Source organism: Equus quagga, chromosome 6 (assembly GCF_021613505.1).
Source record: "Equus quagga isolate Etosha38 chromosome 6, UCLA_HA_Equagga_1.0, whole genome shotgun sequence".
Classification (NCBI taxonomy): domain Eukaryota; kingdom Metazoa; phylum Chordata; class Mammalia; order Perissodactyla; family Equidae; genus Equus; species Equus quagga.
Window position 1 is genome coordinate 108,513,622 of NC_060272.1, and position 22,093 is coordinate 108,535,714.

Sequence of the window (22,093 nt, forward strand, 5' to 3'; positions counted from 1 at the left end):
TGAGAACCACTCCCTTAGGCCCGTGGTTCTCAAACTATAGTCCCTTGGCCAGGAGCCATCAGCATCACTTGTTAGAAATGCAAGTTCTTGGCTCACTGCAGATATAATGAATCAGTTTCTGTGGTGGCCCGGCAATCTCTGTTTTAATAAGTCCTCTAGGTGATTCTGATGCCTGCTCAAGTTTGAGAACCACTCATTGAAAGATTGCCTTTGGCCCAGCCTTATCAGTTGCTATCAGGCAGCTGCTACTAAAGAGCAATATAGCGGAAAAGGGTTGATATGATGTTTAATTAAATATAGTAAATATATTTTATTAAAGGCCAAAGATGATATATAATGCCTAAGGAATCTGAGTGTTCATTCTTACTTTAGCACGTGTCTAGGTGGTTTATGGCTTTTGATTTTTCCGTTTTGTTTCTATATTGACAAAATTAGAATTGTGTTTTTCTGAAAGAAATATTTTATTGAAGCTTAGTGATCTGAATATGACTTAAATGAGGGCCCAGTTTCCACTATGCAGTCTTTATCTGTACTAACTTTGCATAGAAAGCAGTGTCCATAGTGTGTTTATGGGGAATTATCTATTTTGGTCTGTTGGTAAATTCTTCAGTGAGGGAAATACTCTATAATGGTTGAATATTCTTAGATGCGGTCCTGGTTTTTTTGTTAAATTAGGCTTTTAAATATACCAGTGAGTCCTTCTTTCTAAGACAAGCTTTCTGAATTTGACATAGGATTGAACTGGATCTCAAAATCTCCCTTGACACCTTCTTGCTTTTTAAGGATTCAACATGTACCTTCAGTTAGTCTTACAGGCCAGTTAAAAAGAGGAATTTGGGAATACTCTCCTTGTTAGTGATTCGCTTTCTTTAATTGCTTTATTAAATCTAGTCATCTGATTTAGAGATCTTGACTTACAAATTTTAGCTGATTTCTTTACAGAGAAAAGCTAGAAAACATCTAGTAGTTTGAGCAAGGAAGTATATATGTAAACAAGGAAAATGCTTTGAAAGTTATTATTTATCATATCTTAAGAATGAATAATTATTGTCCATAGCTAGGCAAAGTTGAAATCTTTAAACATGAGTATAAAATGATTGCTAAGAGTTTTCATAATGACATGAAAATTACTATGTGATCTTCCATGCTCTGTACTGTTCACATTTAAAATAGAAACGTCAGTTTACCTCAGAAACAAAGATTCTTTTTGTTTTGACTTTTTAGTAAATTATTTTGAAGTACCCCTTTTAAAGTATAGTAGCTTAATCCAATAATTCTCTTGTTAAAACAACACTATGTGTCAGGCACTATACAAGTACTTCACCGGGATTATCTCTTGTAATTCTCATAAAAACTCAGTGAAGTAGATACTTTTTCATGTGTCAAGTAGGAATAACTGAGATTCAGAGAGATTAAGTAACTTGCCTGATGTTGGACTGCTAATAAGCAGTAGACCTGGATTCAGAAAAGCAGACTGATAACCACTCTATCATACTACCTCTCATTTTGAGAGAAGCATGCTTATGAAATATTATAAAGCATCTATATATAGCATACAGGATTGTTCACGTAATTTGAAAATTTTCTGTCAGTTTCTTCAGTTATAATGCTTTCACAGAACTGCTACCTTAAACCAGAGGTTCTTTACCTGTCCATAAACACCTATGTGCCTTTTTCTATGGGGAGAACCCATAGCTCATTAGTGTTAAAAGAACTTTTAAACTGAATAGGTTAAATTGCTGCTTTTAAGTGTCAAGGCTCTACCATGGGGTTGAGATCAAATGGAATGTTATAGCATCACTTAGGACTTGGAGGGTAACTTATGCTAGGCTATAATTAAAGCTCATCTGGCAAATGTCTTAGGGTAATGTTGTCATTCTCCCAGCATTTTTAAAGCTTTTCTTGAGCTATTCTCAGCCTGTGGTACATGCTTTTGAGTAGCCTTAATTATGACTACTGCAAATAGAAGTCAGTGAGACAATTCTGAATAAAATAAAGTGGTATTTTTAGAAACAAGTAGTTTTTCTATAAAGTAAGGAACTGATTTTCTTGAATGTATTGACATGTAGTGATCTATTTCTAAAGGAGTCCCAAAAATGTTTTGAGCAATGTCAAAATGTAGTGATACTGGGTTTTGGGACTAAAGGAGTAGGAGACTTCTGTTTAATCAAGCCAGTGTCATGTTGATCTTGAGTATAGGGGGCTAGAATGAGAGAGTTAGTTTCAGAACCCTGGTGCAGTGACCAGTCCCATTGCTTCATGGTTGTTACTAACCTACTTGCCGAAGACTTAGAGTATTTCCTCTAACTTCTACAACTTTCAGCATCCTGAATGGATGATAATGAAAAGGAGGGCCGGAGAAGGGTAGACAATTCTGTGACCATATCATTGCTCTTCTGTTGTGTTATAAGATCGCTTAGTGCTTAGAAAAATGACTTTACAGATACCAGTTGATTTCACTTTTCAGATTTATACGTCATCCCTTTATGTTAGCGTTTCCAAAAAAGATGGTCAGCAACACTGCAGATTCACCCAGGTAAGGTGTTTAAAATGCAGATCCCTGAGGGACACCAGACCCCACCGCCACTGTCTGTGTTGAGTAAGCCTGGGGTATGGCCTAGTAACCTACTTTTCAAACAGCTACCCCAGGGGCCTTATAGGCTGTATGGTTCTCTTATAGGCTGTATGGTTCAGGCATTAGAGTCAGAATTTGGTTAGAATTCTAGGTCTTTGGTTTTATTGGTAAGTATTTTGTTTTGAACTCTTTCAGCTTTAATTTTCTCATCTGTAAATATCTACTTGATTTACATTGGGTTTTTTTCCCCTAATCTTGGAAAGTACCCAGTAATAATAAAAATCAAACTTTCTGCTTTTCATTTATTTATGAATAAATGAATAAAAACAGGTTACTTTGGTAAGTACTCTTAGATAATAGATTTATTTTTGGCATAGGTATTTTTTAACCTAATTATATTGTTTCCTCTCTTTCCATAACACTTATCCACTATTGTTGTGTTCTACAAATGAAATTTATTTCCATGTGATATATAAAGTCTACTATAAGCAGTTTTAAATAGTTATTCTTAATTGTGAGTAAGCTTTACATTTAAGGTAAAATTTAGTGATGTTATCTATTAGAATAAGAAATGCTTACTTTTTGCATGTGGTATGACATTAAAGATTTGCTAAACTAGAACATGCCTCCAGATGAATTGTGTCCTTATTTAAGCATATTAGCCCCAGGAAGCCATGTTTTGAAGGAAAGTTTCAGTGATACTCCTTAATACAGTTTGAGTCTTCTAAAATTACTGGTTAACTTACAAGCCACCTAAGAAAATGCAGTTTTACTATAGTAAACCTTTTTTTAATAGTACTTAATCAATTTCCCTGAAGTTTAATTCCCCAGGCTTTACTTGATTAATTGTTTTGTCAATTGAAAACAATTGATTTTTGCTAAGATGTCACATAGTTAAGGATAATCAAAAGCATATACTCTGAAAGACATCCAAAGAGTATTTGGAGCAGTGAAAATGTTATTGGGAAAGCTTAGACTTAGGGATATTTAAAGCTTATCTGAAAACATAGACTTTCTAACACCAGAGTGGCTCTAAACTCTCAAGGATGCAAAGTAGCTCACTAGAATAATTTATCTTATTCCTATATTAGAGTAAAACCTTGACTTCAGGTTCTGAGTACAGGAGGTCATATAATACAAGAGAAAGAAGGACCCTAGCTTCATCCTTCCGCAGGTATAAGGTTGGACCTCAGCACATTGTAGGTAAAGTTGGCCTTGATGTCTTCCTACCTCTGTGGTTCAGGTCTTTTGGGATATCTTGGTCCCATTTTAGAAGTTGTTAAAGCTTCCAATACTTCTCAAAATGTTCATACAGTCTCATGCACAGGTTTCCTCAGTGTAAATGCTGGAAGAATTCAGTGGCTTGGACCAGTTTGCAGTGGTTATCTTCAACCATACATTAGACCTGAATGTTGTGTTGGGGACTGCCTATACTTAAAAAGACTTTTTCTTGAGTACTGGCATAATTAACAATTGAGCTGACTATAGGTTTTTTGTTTTTAAGAACACCAAAAACATAAGCTTTAAAAAGGCTTTTTCTTAATAGCTCTGCATAGAATTCTTTATTCCCACTTAACTATCTAGATCAAAGCTTCTCAAGGAAGAAGAGGAGATATAGAAGAATCAAGGAGATCTTTTTGAAATACAGTGATTATAGTTTATTTGTCTTAGAGCTTTAGTTACATAAAAACAGACTTTTCAATGAGCTGCATGTTTCCAAACATTTATAGGCCTGGTAAATCCTAAACACGTTAAAGTTTGAACATAGTACCTGCTCCTCAATGAAAACTTGCTGTTTTTCAGTGTAAGTACTGTGATAGAAATATGCATACCTAACTTTTAGAGTACCTAGAGCTCTGAGAATACAAGATAGAGGAGACACTTCTGTATTCCTGAAGGAGAACAGCAGGATAATACCAAGGATAAAGAAGTAGGAAATACAGGATTACCTGAGGGTAGATTAGTATGGCCAAAGTGTAGGAGGTATATGGTGAGTAGTAGGAAATGAAACTAAAGGTGAATAAAGACTTCCAATTAAACGTGACTGATTAAGACAAGATGCATGTTTGTCTGCAGTCCTTCTTAAACCCTCCTAGAAGACAGTAAAAGAATAAATGCATAAACCCCCAAGGGCAAAAAATGAGATAGAAGTAAAAGAAGAGAAAGCAACAAAATTTTGGAAGGTAAGAGGCTAATGGGTAAATGATACCTAACTTAGCAGTCTAGTGAAAGCTGAAACCTAAGAATGAGAAGCCAATAACAGGCAAGTAAATTGGCATTGAAGAACCTTTGGAAGGCTCAGGCCTTGGATTCACCAGGTACCTTGGAGGTAGGCATATGGAATAAAACTGAAAACAAGAGGATTGGTTAATCTGTATGAAAGAACATTTTAACCGCTTCACCCCACGCAGGGTTTAAACCAAGAAGGAGGAAGACATGGTATTCAGGAAATAGGATTCAACACAGGAAGTAATGAAAGGAGATCCCAATGTCCAAAAAGAACAGTTAAGCACTGAATGGAAAACAAAGCTGTGGAAGAAAGGACATGTAGTTAAAGTATGCTTCATTATTTAGCTGTGAGTACTATTTACTCAACATGTAAAAAAATTTTGTAAAGACATATTTTTACAAACAACTTAGTTTGTATAATGTGCTTCAGAGCAAGGAAAAGTTGGTCGATCCTTGCAAGAGTATGGGTCTAGAGCCAGATGATCAGTGAATCATGTCTCTGCTGCTTACTTCTGTCCAAATAACTAATTTGGCTTTTTTGCCTCCTCTGTAAAATGAGGATAGACTAGCGCGTACCTCTATCCTGAGTTGTAAATATGTGAACACTTAGAGCGTGCCTTGTGTTAGCAATTATGAGGAGGAGGAGGATGGAGGCAAATGAATTATACATGAGGGATGGGTGGAGTAATAGTTTAAAGTAAAAAGCATCTAAGTATGTTACTTAAAGAGATAAATAGCTAAGAGTTGCAAATATTTGCATCTGGGCAACAGGAGTCAGGAGTGTGGTGGGCTGGGGCAGGAGGCTGCTTGTCATTGTAAGCCTTGAGTGTTAACTTTTTGAATTTTGTACACATATGGGGGTAAAAACCTTCAAAAAGTGAGAAGAGCCCTTCATTTGGGTTTTAACTTGAACCACAAAGCATTTTATTGTAGAAATCTTTAAACTTATATAGGATTTGAGAGAACAGTATAATGAACTCATCACCTAGCTTCAACCATTATGAACTCTGGCCAAGCTTGTTTAATCTATACCAGCATCTCCGAGTACTCTTGGATTATTTTGAAGCAAGTGCTTTACATCATTTCAACCTGAAGTGGCCTTAGCAGTTATGGTGAGCACACTGCTCAGATCCCTCTTTAAGAAAACTTGCTGACCCAGCTGCAAGGAATGCATGCAGTTAACTGGTAACTTTTAGTCACAGCACTTTTGAGATCTGCCACAGTGTTTGAGCCAAGTACACACTCTTTCCTGGCATCCTCCTGCCAGTGACTAAATGTGGCAGGAGTTGTAGGGCCTGGCAACTTTTGCTGCGTATAGGACCCTACAGTCAGTCTCTGCACCAGAGCTCACCATTGGCCTGGCTAAGACTTTTGTCAGAGTTGTTCCACACTCTAATGCTTTTCCTGTCCAACCCTCTTGCTTTCCTCTCCTTTCAAAGTGACAGAGACTATCAAAGTGATAGTCTAAGGGCTGTTGCTACCTAGTTCTGCTCTTTCTCCCTGTCTTTCATAAGTTCATCTTGATTTCTTCTCAGAGCATTCAACTGAAAGTTGATAAAAGGGTTCTTTTTTAAAGTGTGCAGAAAAGAGCTAACCTATTAGACCTGAGACTGCTATTCCTTAAAAGGTGTGTTTGTGTGGTTGACCTTTGGCTAGTGTTTGGGAACTTAGCTATCAGGAGGATTCTCCTCATTCCCTGATAAAAATGGCTAACTGTGCCTAAACTGTTAATGTGAAGAATATAGTTTAGTTTGAATACCTGCCTCTGGGAGGCTGGAATTTTGATATGTGCTAGGCATTGATTGCTTATGTGATCAACCCTTAATAAAAACTTTGGATATTCTTTACTGTACATCCCTGGTTGCTAATATTTCACACGTGTTATCATAATTTGTTGCTGGAGGAATTAAGCATGTTTTGTGCGACTCCACTGGGGGAGGACTCTGAGCTTGCGCCTGGTTTCCTCTGGACTTCACCCCATGTGCCTTTTGCCTTAGCTGACTTTGCTTTGTATCCTTTCAGTGTAGTAAATCATAGCTATGGGAACAACTAGATGCTGTCCTGTGAGAATGAGTCTTGTAAGCTCCCCTAGCAAATTACTGAACTTGGCAGTGGTCTTTGGGACTCTAACATGTTAAAACAACAAATCCCACATGAAATTCTTAGTGACTCCTTAATATGAAATAACCAGTCAATGTTCAGACTTCCCTGTCTTTTTAAAAAACGTACTTAGGTTGTTCAAATAAGAATAAAAAATGAGATCCACCCATTGTATTTAGTTGATAGGTTAAGTCTCAACCTACAGATTCCCCCTATTTCTTTTCCCCCTTGTTATTTATTTATGCAACACAAGTGACAGTTTTGAGTTTTCCCACGGTCTGGACTTTACATCCCTGTAGTGGTATTTTTTTTTTTTTTTAAGATTTTATTTTTCCTTTTCCTCTCAAAGCTCCCCAGTACATGGTTGTGTATTTTTAGCTGTGGGTCCTTCTGGTTATGGCATGTGGGATGCCGCCTCAGCATGGCTTGATGAGCGGTGCCATGTCCACGCCCAGGATCCGAACTGGTGAAACCCTGGGCCGCCGAAGCGGAGTGTGCAAACTTAACCACTTGGCCATGGGGCTGGCCCCCCGTAGTGGTATTTAACATGTTCCTCTGTTAATGTTAGTTTCCCGAAAGCTTATATCTAGAGGTTTGACTGGATTCAAGTTATATTTGATACGACTACTTGAGAGATGATGTTTACTTACCTATTGCACGGCATTGGGAGGCACATAATACCTGCTTCTCTTTTTTGTGGTAAGATTCAGATATTCTCAGCCTGGTGTATCCATTGTGAAATTTACTACCAGCTTTTCGTCTTGACCTAGCAGCCATTAGTCTTTAACTAGCTCCTCTATTTCATTGTGTTTGCAAAAATGATGATACCTCATTCTTTCCTTCATTTATTAGCTATAATTGGTTTCATAAAGAACTTTTCTTAACAACCAGTTGGTTCATATATGAAAGGTAGGATAAACTATTGATTCTTGAACTTTTTCAGTGTTCGGAATAAGTTCCCTAGCATCCTCCAAAAGTTGGCCAGTGAGATTTTTACTTTTAAGTATCTTTTTTTTTTTTTTTTTTTTTAAGATTGGCACCTGAGCTAACAACTGTTGCCAATCTCTTTTTTCTTTTTCTGCTTTATCTCCCCAAATGCCCCCTGGTACATAGTTGTATATCTTAGTTGCAGGTGCTTCTAGTTGTGGCATGTGGGATGCTGCCTCAACGTGGCCTGACGAGCGGTGCCATGTTCGCGCCCAGGATCCGAACCAGCAAAACCCTGGGCCGCTGCAGCGGAGCACGCAAACTTAACCACTTGGCTGTTAGGCTGGCCCCACCTTTTAAGTATCTTTATGAACTAATGGATGATAACACTTATTTTAAACTAATTCAGTTCTTTTTGGTGCCCAATTTGTCCCACCTCTGGCCTTCCATGCTGGAAATAGTTTTTGAGGCTCTCTGCATTCAGGTATAACAGGATGTCCCAAGTTCTACTTCTTGCCCATGCCTTGATTCAGCCATTTCTTCCAAGAGCCCTAGTTCGTTTAGGTTAGAGATTGTACTTAGAGCATGTAGTCTGTGCTGCTCATTGATACTTGTTTGATCATGTTTCCAGGTCTTCTCATTGGACACAGCTAGGGAATACTTAAATATACCATAGGTTTGTATTTATATTTCCAATTAAAGGTTTATAATTTAATCTCTTTTTTCTCTTACTTTGAAAGTCATAACTCTTAATAATGCCACTGATTTGCTTTTTCCTACTCATAAGGTAGTTCCAGACTAGCAGTACTAGTATTGCAAACAATGTGATTACAGAAAAGTTGGTGGGTTTTTTTACATTGTTTTAGGAAATAACCCCATTAGGGATGTATAGTTAATTTATAGTATTTTCGAGTCACTTGTAATAGTTCCTCCTTGTGTAGTTAAGCCATCAATTGTGTGCTTTTGTTTCATTTTGCTTTTCCTTTTTAGGGACTTCCCACGTATTGTGAATTTTGTTTTATAACTATGTGAAACATTACATGGTTCTATAGGTAAATCTCCAAAACAAAGTATGTTGAGATAAACAGTGTCCCATCCTGGTTCCTTCTACCCTATTGCTTATCTCTTTTTTAGTAACTATATTTATTAGTTTTGGCTTATCCTTCTGTTTCAAAATACAAGTGTGTATAATTGCATATATACTCACATATTTGTATATGTATATATACAAGTGTGTATGTTTGTATTTCCACACACACGCACTCATTAGCTAGAAAGTAGTATGCTGTAAACACTGTATCTTGCTTTTTTTGAGTTAATGTATCTCTCCTATATATTGGTCCATAGCAGATATCATATTCTCTTTTATAGGAGCATAATATTCCATTATATTAATTGTACCGTATGTTATTTTAAGTGATTTCCTATTGTGGACATTTGATGGTTTCTACTCCTGCTATTAGAGTTCTAAATAGCCTTGTTGATGTTTATTTTCATGAGGATTTTTGTTATTTATTTTTGGGATGTATTCCTAGAAGTGGAATTCCTTGAGCAAGAGGTAAATACTTAGGCAATTTTGCTAGCTGTTGCCAAATTTCCCTCTACAAGTGGGCGGTGCCATTTTGTGTTCCCATCAGCAATATATGAGAATACCTGTTTTCCCACAGCCTATGAACAGACTGTTATCAAACTTCACAAAATATTTTAAGTAAATCTGTTTTAGAATCTTCAAAAGTGTGATATGGATTGTGTGGTATGATCCTAAAGACAGGGAGATGTGTTGGACCTTGACAACAAATAGTCTCAAGAGAAATGCAAGTCTTCACTAAGGGGGTATAGTTATCTTAAAGAAGTGTTAAATGTATAGCATAAGGAGGACTTAGTAATGGAATGGAGGCATTATAAGAGGAATTTGGAATAATGCTTAAGTTTGTGGGAGTATGAAGTTTCCTCTAGAGAATGCTTAGCATCAGCAGATTATGGGTTAGGGAATATTATCTTAGATGCCTTGAATTTGAGGTGTTTGGAGACATCTGTGTTAAGAAATGTAGTTGGATATATGGATCTGAAGAGAAAAATTTGAATTAGAGTGGAGTTTTCAAGTCATCACTTTATGTAATATTAAGATATGTATAGATGAAGATGCCCAGGGAAAGAATAATAATTAATATTTGAATACTTGACATGTTCTTGACTTTGGTAAGAGTAGTTTTAGGTACCCCTTCCATGTTTGTTTTTTAACATAACAATTGACTTAATATTTCTTTGGCTAGAATTTAGGAAAATCATGCTTCATTTTCATGACTTATCTTTTACAGACTTACTGTATACATAGAGTATTTATACAGGCATACCTTGGAGAGATTTGCGGGTTTGATTCCAGACTACCGCAATAAAGCAAATATTGCTATAAAGTGAGTCACACAAATTTTTTGGTTTCTCAGTGCATATAAAACTTATGTTTACCTTACACTGTAGTCTACTAAGTCTATTGTAGACAATAGCATTGTCTAAAAAAATATGTACGTGTTAATTAAAAAATACTTTATTGCTAAGAAATCCTAACCACCATCCGAGCTTTCAGCGAGTCAGTGTTTTTACTGGTGGAGGGTGTTGCCTTGATGTTGATGGCATCTGACTGCTCAGGGTGGTGGTTGCTGAAGGTTGGAGTGGCTTGGCAATTGCTGAAAATAAGACAACAGTGAAGTTTGCTGCATGGATTGACTCTTAACTTTCACAAACAATTTCTCTGTAGCACGCAATGCTGTTTGATAGCATTTTACCCACAGAAGTTCTTTCAAAATTGGAGTCAGTCCTCTGACTTATCAACTAAGTTTGTATAATATTCTAAAACTTTGGTTGTTGTTTTAACAGTCTTCACAGCCTCTTCACCAGGAGTAGATTTCATCTCAAGAAACCACTCTCTTTGCTCATCCACAAGAAGCAACTCCTCATCTGCTAAAGTTTTATCATGAGATTACAGCAATTCAGTCACATCTTCAGGCTCAACTTCTAATTCTAGTTCTCTTGCCATTTCTACCACATCTGCAGTTACTTTCTGCACTGAAGTTTTGAACACCTCAGTGTCATCCGTGAGAGTTGGAATCAACTTCTTCCAAACTCTTGTTAATGTTGATATTTTGACCTCTTGCCATGAATCACAAATGTTCTTTTTTTCTTTCTCCTCTTCTCCCTAAAGCCCCCCAGTATGTAGTTGTATATTCGAGTTGCAGGTCCTTCTGGTTGTGCTATGTGAGATGCCACCTCAGCATGGCCTGATGAGTGGTGCCTTGTCTTTGCCCAGGATCCGAACCAGTGAAACTGCAGGCTGCTGAAGCAGAGTGTGCAAACTTAACCACTTAGCCACGGGGCTGGCCCCACAAATGTTCTTGATGGCATCTGGAATACTGAATCCTTTTCAAAAAGTTTTCAATTTACTTTGCCCAGATCCATCAGAGGAATCACTATCTATGGCAGCCATAGCCTTACAAAACCTATTTCTTAAATAATAAGACTTGAGGGGCCAGCCCTGTGGCTGAGTGGTTAAGTTTGCATGCCCTGCTTTGGTGGCCCAGGGTTTCGCTGGTTTGGATCCTGGGTGCTGACCTAGCACTGCTCATCAAGCCATGTTGAGGTGGCGTCCCACATAGCAGAGCTAGAAGAACCTACAACTAGGATATACGACTATGTACTGGGCTTTTGGGGGGAAGAAGAAAAAGGGAAAAACAAAGATTGACAACAGATTAGTTAGCTCAGGAACAATCTAAAAAATAATAACAACATTGGGGCTGGCCCCGTGGCCGAGTGGTTAAGTTCGCGCGCTCCGCTGCAGGTGGCCCAGTGTTTCGTTGGTTCGAATCCTGGGTGCGGACATGGCACTGCTCATCAAACCACACTGAGGCAGCATCCCACATGCCACAACTAGAAGGACCCACAACGAAGAATATACAACTATGTACCGGGGGGCTTTGGGGAGAAAAAAGGAAAAATAAAAAAATCTTTAAAAAAAAAAATAATAACAACAACAACAAGAGTTGAAAGTCGAACTGACTCCTTGATCCATGGGCTGCAGAATCGATACTGTGTTAGAAGGTATGAAAACATTAGTCTTGTTTACATCTCCATCAGAGCTCTTGGGTGACCGGGTGCATTGTCAGTGAGCAGTAATAATTTGAAAGGAATCTTTTTCTGAGCAGTAAGTCTCAATATTGGGCTTCAGATACTCAGTAAACCATGTTGTAAACACGCATACTGTCTTCCAGACTTTGTTGTTCCATTTATAGAGCATAGTCAGAGTAGATTTAGCATAATTCTTAAGGGCCCTAGAATTTTCAGAATGGTAAATGAACATTGGCTTCAATTTAGTCACCAGCTGCATTAACCCTCAATGAGAGAGTCAGCCTGTCCTTTGAAGCTAGGCATTGACTTCTCTGTAGCTACAAAAGTCCTAGATGGCATCTTCTTGCACTATAAGACTGTTTTTTCTACAATGAAAATCTTCATTGATTTATGTTAGCTAGATCTTATGGATATCTTGCTGCAGCTTCTACATGAGCAGTTGCTGCTTCACCTTGCTCTTCTGTGTTATGGAGACAGCATCTTTCCTTAAACTGCATGAACCAACCTCTGCTAGCTTCAAACTTTTCTTCTGCGGCTTCCTCACCTCTCTCAGCCTTCACAGAATTGAAGAGTTAGGGCTTTGCTCTGGATTAGGTGTTGGTTTGAGGGAATATTGTGGTTGGTTTGATCTTTTGTCAAGACCAGTAAAACTTTCTCTATATCAGCTATAAGGCTATTTCACTTTATCATTCATATGTTCATTGGAGTCACACTTATGACTTCCTTCAAGAACTTTTCATTTGCATTCACAACTTGGTTAATTTTTTGTGGAGCAAGAGGCCTAGCCTTTTGGCCTGTCTCAAGCTTTCCACGTGCCTTCCTCACTGAGCTTAATCATTTCTAGCTTTTGATTTAATGTGAGAGATGTGTGACTCTTCCTTTTACTTGAACACTTAGAGGCCATTATAGAGTTATAATTGGCCTAATGTCAATATTGTTGTGTCTTAGGGAATAGAGAGGCCCTAGGAGAGGGACAGAGATGGGGAAATGGCCCATCAGTGGAGCAGTCAACACACACATTTTTGATTAAGTTCACCGTCTTACATGGGTGTGGTTTCATGGTACCCCAGAAATTACAATAGTAACATCAAAGATCACAGATCACTGTAACAAATATAATAATGAAAATGTTTGAAATATTGCGAGAATTACCAAAACGTGACACAGAGACACAAGGTGAGCAGCAAATGCTGTTGGTTAAATTGCACTGATAGACTTGCTTGATGCAGGGTTGCCACAAACTTTCAGTTTGTAAAAACAAAACCAAAAAAAGCAGTATCTGAGAAGTGCAGTAAAAATGAGGTATGCCTGTACATAAACTTGACCATATATTTCTGTTCTGAAGTCATACAGATTTAGTTTCAGGGCAAACATAGCTTACATTCCCTTGCTCTGATGTTTGGAATGATTTATTTTTGCCTTATCTCTGCTAAACATGATTTTATATACAATTTTAAAACTGTGCAAGTTCTCTACTTTGTTCAAAATATTTCCATTCTTGGTATCTAATTTTGACAAACGTAGGCAAATAAATGGAGAATTTTCTTGCCATTGAAGTATGCTTTCCTGCACTTTACAGAAGTAGATGATAGTGTCATGATGTCAAAATATAATTTTCACATTACAGCTGAGAAAAGAGTCTCATCTAAAAATAGTTTTCTATCCTATATGGCCTTAAGAATATTGAGGTAGAAAACAAATTCACAACTTTAGAATTAGAAAAGCCCTAAAATACCTAGTTTAATTTTGTTTTATAGGTTGGAAAAAATGTTGATTATTTTTCTGACCAAACCAATGTGAAACAACATGAATATATAAACACCGAGTGTTGGGCTAGAGACTTATGTTTGACCATTAAAAAATGAGATTGAAATGGGAGAAGAGTAGAACCGTAGACATGGCTTTGTACTTGTCGGTTTCTTTAGGATTATTTCTGTGTGATAATGACAATATTAACAACTGACATTTACTTATCTCATCATGTACTGTTTTAAGTGCTATACAAGTCTTCTCAATTTAGTTCTCAAAACAACCATATGAGGTTAGTTACCATGAGGTACATTTTACACATGAGAAATAGTCATAGAGAGGTTTAGTGACTTTCCCAAGGATACGCAGTAGCAAATGCTGAAATGGGAATTTAAACCCATGAAGAAACTAGGATGATAAAAGGATTCAAAACTGTCATATGAATTGAAGGAAATTTATTTAAAATGTTTTTATTTAGAAGAGAAGATTGCGAGTAGCAGGAACATTTAGACTGTCAAGTATTAGGTCTTTCATGGAGAAAGTGTATAGATTTCTTCATGGAATTGAGGCATAATATGAGTTTTAAAGCTTATCTTTGATGTAGTAGTATTTTCTTTTTCCTATGTCAGAGCTACATGAAGACAGAATGGCTTTTCTTGGTTAAAACTGACTCTCATCACTTACTGTTTGAGCAGAGGTTGCATGGTTATTTGGAAGGCTTGTAGTAGAAGGGAATTACGACACTGAGGGGGTAAATGGGCTAGATCCTCTCTGAGGCCCCTTGCTAATCCTGAGACCTTTTTTTTCCCCAATTAAGTAAAATTTGAACAGACTTGATTAAATTGGGTGATTAACTAAAGATCCCACCCAGAATTAATATCCGTTTATTCTAAATGAGTTAGACACACTGTGAGAGTCCTAGGCTTGCATAGTACTTGTTTGATTCAGGAGAACTAAGGCTAGCTGCTAGAGCTGCTTCCCATTCCAGACCAACTTACATTGTAAGCAGGCACTCAGCTGGTTACAGGTTAATGGTTTCTTCCCTTAGTTTCTACCTTGTTAATGCTGTTGCACTAGGTATGATATTTAATTATTCTTTTGTTCCCATAGCACTGTAGGTTATCAAACTTGAGCATGCTTTAGAATTACTGAGAGAATTTGTGAAAATAGATTGCTGGACGTCATTCCCAGAGTTTCTGATTCAGTAGATCCGAAGTGGAGCCCAAGAGTTTGCATTTCTAACGTGTTCCCAGGTGATGCTGATGCTTTTGGTCTGGGGACGACACTTTGAGAAGCCCTGCCATAGTAGTTTGGCCTACCCCAATAGATTGAGCTTTCCAGGAGCAGGAACCACATATTACTCATTTCTTTGTCCCTCTACTACCAAGCAATATATAAAGGCAATAGGTCTTAATTTTATAGAAACCATTGTGGACTGTTACATTGCTGTCTTTGGCTTACTGCTACCAGAAGTTAGGCCTGAAACTGAGGAATGTTCTACAGCTTTCAGTTCAGGTCAGGTTTAGGTTTATGCTAAGCTTACCTTTAGAAACAGAAAATCAAGATTGTGCTAGAGGGGCTGGCCCCGTGGCCGAGTGGTTAAGTTTGCGCACTCCGCTTCAGTGGCCCAGGGTTTCACCAGTTCGAATCCTGGGTGCAGACATGGCACCACTCATCAAGCCATGCTGAGGCGCATCTCACATGCCACAACTAGAAGGACCCACAACTAAAAATACAACAACTATGTACTGGGAGCTTTGGGGAGAAAAAGGAAAAATAAAATCTTAAAAAAAAACAGTGTTGGGAATTTAACTCGTTGGGGTGGGAGGGAAATATTTAAAAAAAAAAAGCTTGTGCTAGAATTCTGTCACGTGGTTCCACTTTCTGATACATACAAAATTTTTTTGTTTTGCCGTTATTAGGGGAATGTAAGAACTAGAATCTTAGCTTGCTCTTCCTGGAAAAATGGAGGCTATTGAAACGTACTAGGTTCGCGTTCTTATTATGCATAAAGGAAATGGCAGAACTCAGTGAACTGGTTCCAAGTTCAGGAAGAAGTCAGCATCTAGTCCTATTAAAGTAATTCTTTTTTCTTTCTTTCTTTCTTTGTTTTTGTTTTTGAGGAAGATTAGCCCTGAGCTAACTGCTGCCAATCCTCCTCTTTTTGCTGAGGAAGACTGGCCCTGAGCTCACATCTGTGCCCACCTTCTTCTACTTTATATGTGGGATGCCTACCACAGCATGATGTGCCAAGCAGTGCCATGTCTGCACCCGGGATCTGAACCGGTGAACCCCGGGCCACTGAAGCAGAACGTGTGCGCTTAACTGCTGCGCTACCGGGCTGGCCCCCTATTAAAGTAATTCTTAAACTTGGGTTAATAAAATGTGGAACAAGAAGTACTTGTGTTTTTTACCTACCCCTACTCCTACCCACCAAGCTAGCAAAGAATGTCTTGTTAAGATTTTAGCAAGAATTGTTTACTCTGGCAGTTAAAATCATGAATAAATACCATTTACTTTAAATGCCATTAATAATAATATGACTAGTTTTTTATATACGTTGGATGTAATTTTAGTCATCTTTGGTGATACTCATAAGCGGTGTTATGAGATTCTTCTCTTTGTCTCTCCTCAGATACCCAGAAAGTGGTACTGTAGAAATAAATGTCAAGGATCTTCGACCACGAGCTAGAACCACTTTGAAATGGAATGAACTAAATGTTGGTGATGTGGTAATGGTTAACTACAATGTAGAAAATCCTGGTAATAGAGGATTTTGGTTTGATGCAGAAATCACTGCTTTGAAGACAATCTCAAGGACCAAAAAAGAACTTCATGTGAATATTTTCTTGGGGTAAGATTCGCTTCACCAATGCCATTGCCTTATTGAATTAATCAAGGAATGTAATTTTTAGGTATTAAGCACATGTTCCTTAGTAAAAAAGATGGAATCCATGAAAGATGAAAATCTGCATTCCAAAGGATAACTTTTTTTTTTTAATATAAATTCTTGAGAATTTTTTAAGAATGGCCCTTAAATCTCCATCACTACTTTAAACCTGGAGATATTATTTGAAAGCATCTTGGAAATAACTGCGTATTCTATTAGAGAAATCCTTGTTTACCTCACAGGATTCTTCTAGATTAAACCAAATAATAAACAAAAGCATTTCAATAGCTATGGTTGCTATGAGGATCTGTGTTGATTTAATAGCAGTGAATGTCTAACCAGCTGTCTCCTGGACTTGCAAGACTAGCTGAAATTTTCCTTCATAGTAATTTTCTCCAACTTACAGAATTTAACAAGCTTAATTAAGAGAATTCAAAATGTAAAACGTCACCCAAAATACCAGGTCACTCAGATACTTCCATCATCAATTCTTTAAGAAACACTTTTAGATGTTTCCCTCAACTGGTATAGTATTATACATTGTTTCACAGCTACTTTTTTACACTTAGGAAAATGTATCACCATCTTTCTGTGTCTGATTCTTCTGAATAGAGTTTATTGGATAAATAGTCACTAATTTACTTTTTAAAAAAGTCTGTTCAACTATTTCCAGTTATTTATTATAATGTGTAAGTAAACAACTTGTGTATGCTTTTTTTTTTTTGAGGAAGATTAGCCCTGAGCTAACATCTGCCGCCAATCTTCCTCTTTTTGCTGAGGAAGACTGGCCCTGAGCTAACATCCGTGCCCATCTTCCTCTACTTTATATGTGGGACGTCTGCCACAGCATGGCTTGACAAGCGGTGTGTAGGTCCATACCCGGGATCTGAACCGGCGAACCCCGGGCCGCCAAAGCGGAACGTGCGAACTTAACCGCTGCGCCACCGGGCCAGCCCCTGTGTATGCGTTTTTTTGTATTTCTTTTAGAATGAATTCTTAGAGCTACATTTGTGTTGAGCATTGGGGATTCTGGGATGACCCTGACAGTTTTCTTTTATATAAGAGAAGCAGCCAAACTAACACTGTTGTCAAGTTCTGGTTAACTGAATTAAAATATATATTATATTAGTATTATATTTGTTATATATAACAAGTATATATTATATATAATGGATATATTGTATCTATTGTAACATGGAGGTGACAAGTCTGGGATCAAACATCTGCTTATGGTTAGTAATATAAAGCAGGGGTCAGTAGACTATAGCCTACTGGCTGCCTGTTTTTATGAAAATAAAATTATTGAAACACAGCAGTGCCCATCCATTTACATATTATCTATGACTCTTTTTGTGCTCTACAGCATTGTTGAGTGGTTGCGACTGAGAGTATCTGGCTTGCAAAACCTAAACTACTTACTCTCTGACCCTTCAGAGAAAAAGTTTGCTGTCTCTTAAAGAAAAAGAACATCATGAGGTGCTGAAAATAGCTTATATTTTAGAAAACAGTTTCAGAGCTTTCTACAAACCCAAGTGTGATTCTATTGCCATACTAAAGGTGTAACTCAATTATGAATTCTGAGCAACTTGAAATTCAAATATGGATATTAATCATGAATAAATGGAGAAAGCATCTACATAAATTGGTTATATAGGGAGTCTTATAATGTACTTGAATGTAGGAAGTACAAGAAAGCACGTGTACACAATAGGAGGAGATAATAGTAGTACTCATATCATTGAACTAAAAAAAAACTTGCTATTTTAAAAATGTTTCCCTGAATGATTCTGAGGTATGGTTAAAATGGAGCACCCTGGCTTTGGGAACTAGAACTAAGATTGAGTGGAAATTATAGATAGGAAAATATTGGCTTACTAGAGAGAACAATTATGTGATAGCTATCCCAACAATAAAACACACTGTACTGTAAAGTATTATGTTCTCCATCATTAAGTTTTTACCAGACATGTTAGGAACACAAGAGCCAAAAAGGAACCAGTGTGGCCTGTGGATGGTAACTTTTTTTCATGGTTAAGAGTCTTTCCCCCTCACTGGAAAGAGCAGATAAATAATAAGTGTTAGTATAAGTGTATTCTGCTGTTGATAGACAGTTTGGGGCTGTTACAGATAATGCTGCCATGACATATCTGTGTCCTGGTGCTTATGTACGTTAGTTTCTGTAGGGAACATCTTGTCTAGAAGTAGAGTTGCTGGGTTGTAGAACCTCTGCATCTTCAACTTTGATAGGACCAAATATTTGAGCGATACCAGATTACACTTCCACAACAGTATGAATGTTCACATTGCTTTCATTCTCATTCACACTTAATTTTGTCAGACTTGTTTTTGCTAATTGGTGGGCTTATAATAAAATAGTACATCATTGTGGCTTTGATTTGCATTTCACTCACTGTTAATGAGATTTGAGAACCTTTTCTTATGTTTATTGGCAATTTGGATGTCTTTTGTGAGGATCCTGTTCCAAACATTGGTGTTTCGTTGTTAATTGGGTAGTCTGTCTTACGGATTTTTAGGAGTTCTAATTGTGGAGACTTGACCATTTCAGTTATATGTGGAGAAAATATATCCTCCAATTCTATGACTTATCTTTTCTCCTTGTGTTTGAATAGTATTCTTAATTTATGTAGTCGAATTTATACTTTCCATGTCTTGCTTAAGAAGCTCTCTGGGGTATGTGTATGGGGGAATGGAAATGGGAGAAGGTGGTCAAAAGGTACAAACTTCCAGTTGTAAGATAAGTTCTGGGGATGTAATGTACAACGTGGTGATTATAGTTAACAATACTGTATTGTATATTTGAGAGTGGATCTTAAAAGTTCTTATCACAAGAAAAAATATTGTAACTATGTGAGGTGATGTTTACTAAACTTTTTGTGGTAATTGTCAATAAATACGTATATCAAATCATTGTTGTATACCTTAAACTTATATACTGCTATGCCAATTATATATCAATAAAATGTGGAGTGAGGGGGAAGAAACTTTTCCCTACCCAGAGAACATAAAGGTATTCTCCATTATTACCTTATAAATGGTTGGTGGTTTTGCCTTTGTTTAGGTCTTTAATCCAGTTGAAGCAGGTTTTTGTGTACAGTGTGAGATAAGGGCTTGACTTACCTTAATACAATGGGATAATCATTTTTCCTAGGACCATTTACTGAAAAGCCCATTTTCCTCATTGATCTTCAATATCACCTCATATCAAGTATCTTTATATGTGATGTGTCCATCTGATGTCTATTGTGTACCATTGTCTGTTTCGTGTATTCTTGTATCAATTCCACACTTTCATAGTGTAACAGAGCAGGTCTTCCTACCTTGGTCTTCAGTAGTTCTCTGTGTACTTCTTAGCTCTGTGTACTTCTTTTTGAATTCTCCAGTCAGTCTGGTAATTTCCATGTAAAAACCATTGGGAATTTGATAGGTATTGCATTGAATCTAATCCATTAATGTGATTTTTCTTTATTTATTTAGATCTTTAATGTGTTTTTCTCATGTTTTATTAGGTTTAACCATATGAAATATGTCTCTGTAGGTTCAAAATACTTGAATATTGGCAGTTATGAGGTTTAACCTGATATAATTCTCTCCAGAGATCTGATCTTTTACGTCTTTTATCCTTATTTAACCTTAGGTACCACTTATTACTATAAGTGCTATTGTTACTTCATTTTTCTCTTTGTTACTGGTATATAAGTAACCTTTGACTTTGGATCCAGTAAGCCTTACTAGATTTACTCATTGTAATTTACATGTAGATTATTGTTTGGGAATTTTTATGATTGTAGTCATCATCTGTGAATTACGACATTTTTGTTTGTCTTTTCCTTTGATTTCTTCCTCTTGTCTTTATTCACCTGCTGCTCTTTAGTGCATTGTTGAAAGGAAGTAGTGATAGCAGGCATCCTTTTTCCCCCTGATCTCCAAGAAAAAGCTTTCAAAATTTCACCAATAATTAAAATGTATTTTGTGGATATGCTTTCCTAGATTTGGTTTGACAATATTTTGTGTGGATTTTTGGATTTGTGTCCATGAGTAAAATTTGCATCTTTGTTTCCCTGTCTAGCTATCCTCCACAAATTATGCTAGTTTTATAAAATAATTTGGTGGAATATTCTTGTTCTATCTTAGGTAGAATTTTGTGTCCTTTTCTTGAATGTTTGGTAAACTTCTCAGTCAAGTCCTCTGGGGCTTAGTTTTTTTCGTGGGAAGCTTTTTTATGATTGATTCAATTTCTGTAATGATCATAGGACTTACATTTTCTATTTCTTCTTGAAATAGGATTTAATTTTCTAGGAACTTGTTGATTTTATCTAAATTTTAGTTTATTGTTGTAAGTCTATTTGGTAGTCTCATCTTTTAATGTGTGCGGTCTTTGTTGTGATGTTCCCTTTTTTATTCCTGAATTTAGTTTGTGATTTTTAATCAATCTCACCAGAGGTTTATCAGTTTTATTAGACTTTTGCAAAGAACTAACCTTCAGCTTTGATCCTCTCTATTGTATTGAAGGTGCAAAGGAAGAAGCAAATAGAGGACATGATTTTTAATCTGCCTTGGAGATTTGATAAGGGAACTTGGAGTTAAAGTTCATGCTTGTTTCTATTTTTAATTTGTGAGTACCAAAAAGTGAATATGCTTAAACTAACTCTAGTTATCAAATTCTATTTTTAACTTGTCATTTTCTGTTTATATTTTAGCTTTGAAGAAAATTTAAAATAAAAGTTTAGGGTTTAAATCCTTTCTTCAAAATACTTTTGTTCACTTACTATTATAATGTACATTGTATTTAATACCACATGAAGTTATACTAGTTTAAATATTCATAAATAGAATTTGAATCCCATATCAAGAAAATAATTTATGGATGGACTTACTTTATTTTCACTGTCATTTTTATAGGGTTTTATTTACTTACTAAACTTTATCCATACTTGTTTATCATGAAATCTCTTTAGTAATATTCATTTCATTGAATGTACCATTCTTACAGAATACAAATTTGGTGTCCATGTCAAGTTATAAATCAAAGCTTGCTGTTTTCCAACCATATTGGCTTCCTTGTTTGTGTTGCTTAATCATATACTATGTTCTTGCTTCAGAGCTATTGCATTTACTGTTCCCTCTACGTGGTCTGCCCCACACAACTATTCATTTGGCTTGCTCTGGCTGTCGTATCAGTTCTTTGTTCAAGCACCACTTCAAAAGAGGCCTTTCTTGATCACACTGTGTAAAATCATACATGCTTATACCATGCCTAGGTTACTTGAATTTTCCCTTACTCTGATGTATTTTTCTCTACAGTATTAATTATCACCTGACATTTACTTGTTTCTCTTGCCCTACTTGTATTAGGTTACTATTGTTGCTGCAACAAATTGCCACAAACTTAGTGGCTTAAACAATAAAACTTATTATTTTGCAGTTCTGTAGGTCAAGTCTTACATGGGTTTCACTGGGCTAAAAGCAAAGTGTCAGCAGGGATG

At 36.7% G+C, this 22,093-nt stretch overlaps 1 protein-coding gene across 2 annotated transcripts in view; it reads left to right on the forward strand.

The window, feature by feature from the left end:
- The window catches only part of UHRF2 (ubiquitin like with PHD and ring finger domains 2), a 79,802-nt gene that overhangs the window by 22,321 nt on the left and 35,388 nt on the right, over positions 1–22,093 (forward strand). Inside the window, exons 4-5 of one of the 2 annotated variants that reach the window (XM_046664484.1) lie at positions 10,150–10,245; positions 16,335–16,553. In XM_046664484.1, coding sequence (XP_046520440.1) covers positions 10,150–10,245; positions 16,335–16,553 — 315 coding nt within the window. The remainder of the gene's footprint in view (positions 1–10,149; positions 10,246–16,334; positions 16,554–22,093) is intronic. The other variant, XM_046664485.1, reaches the window with a different exon arrangement.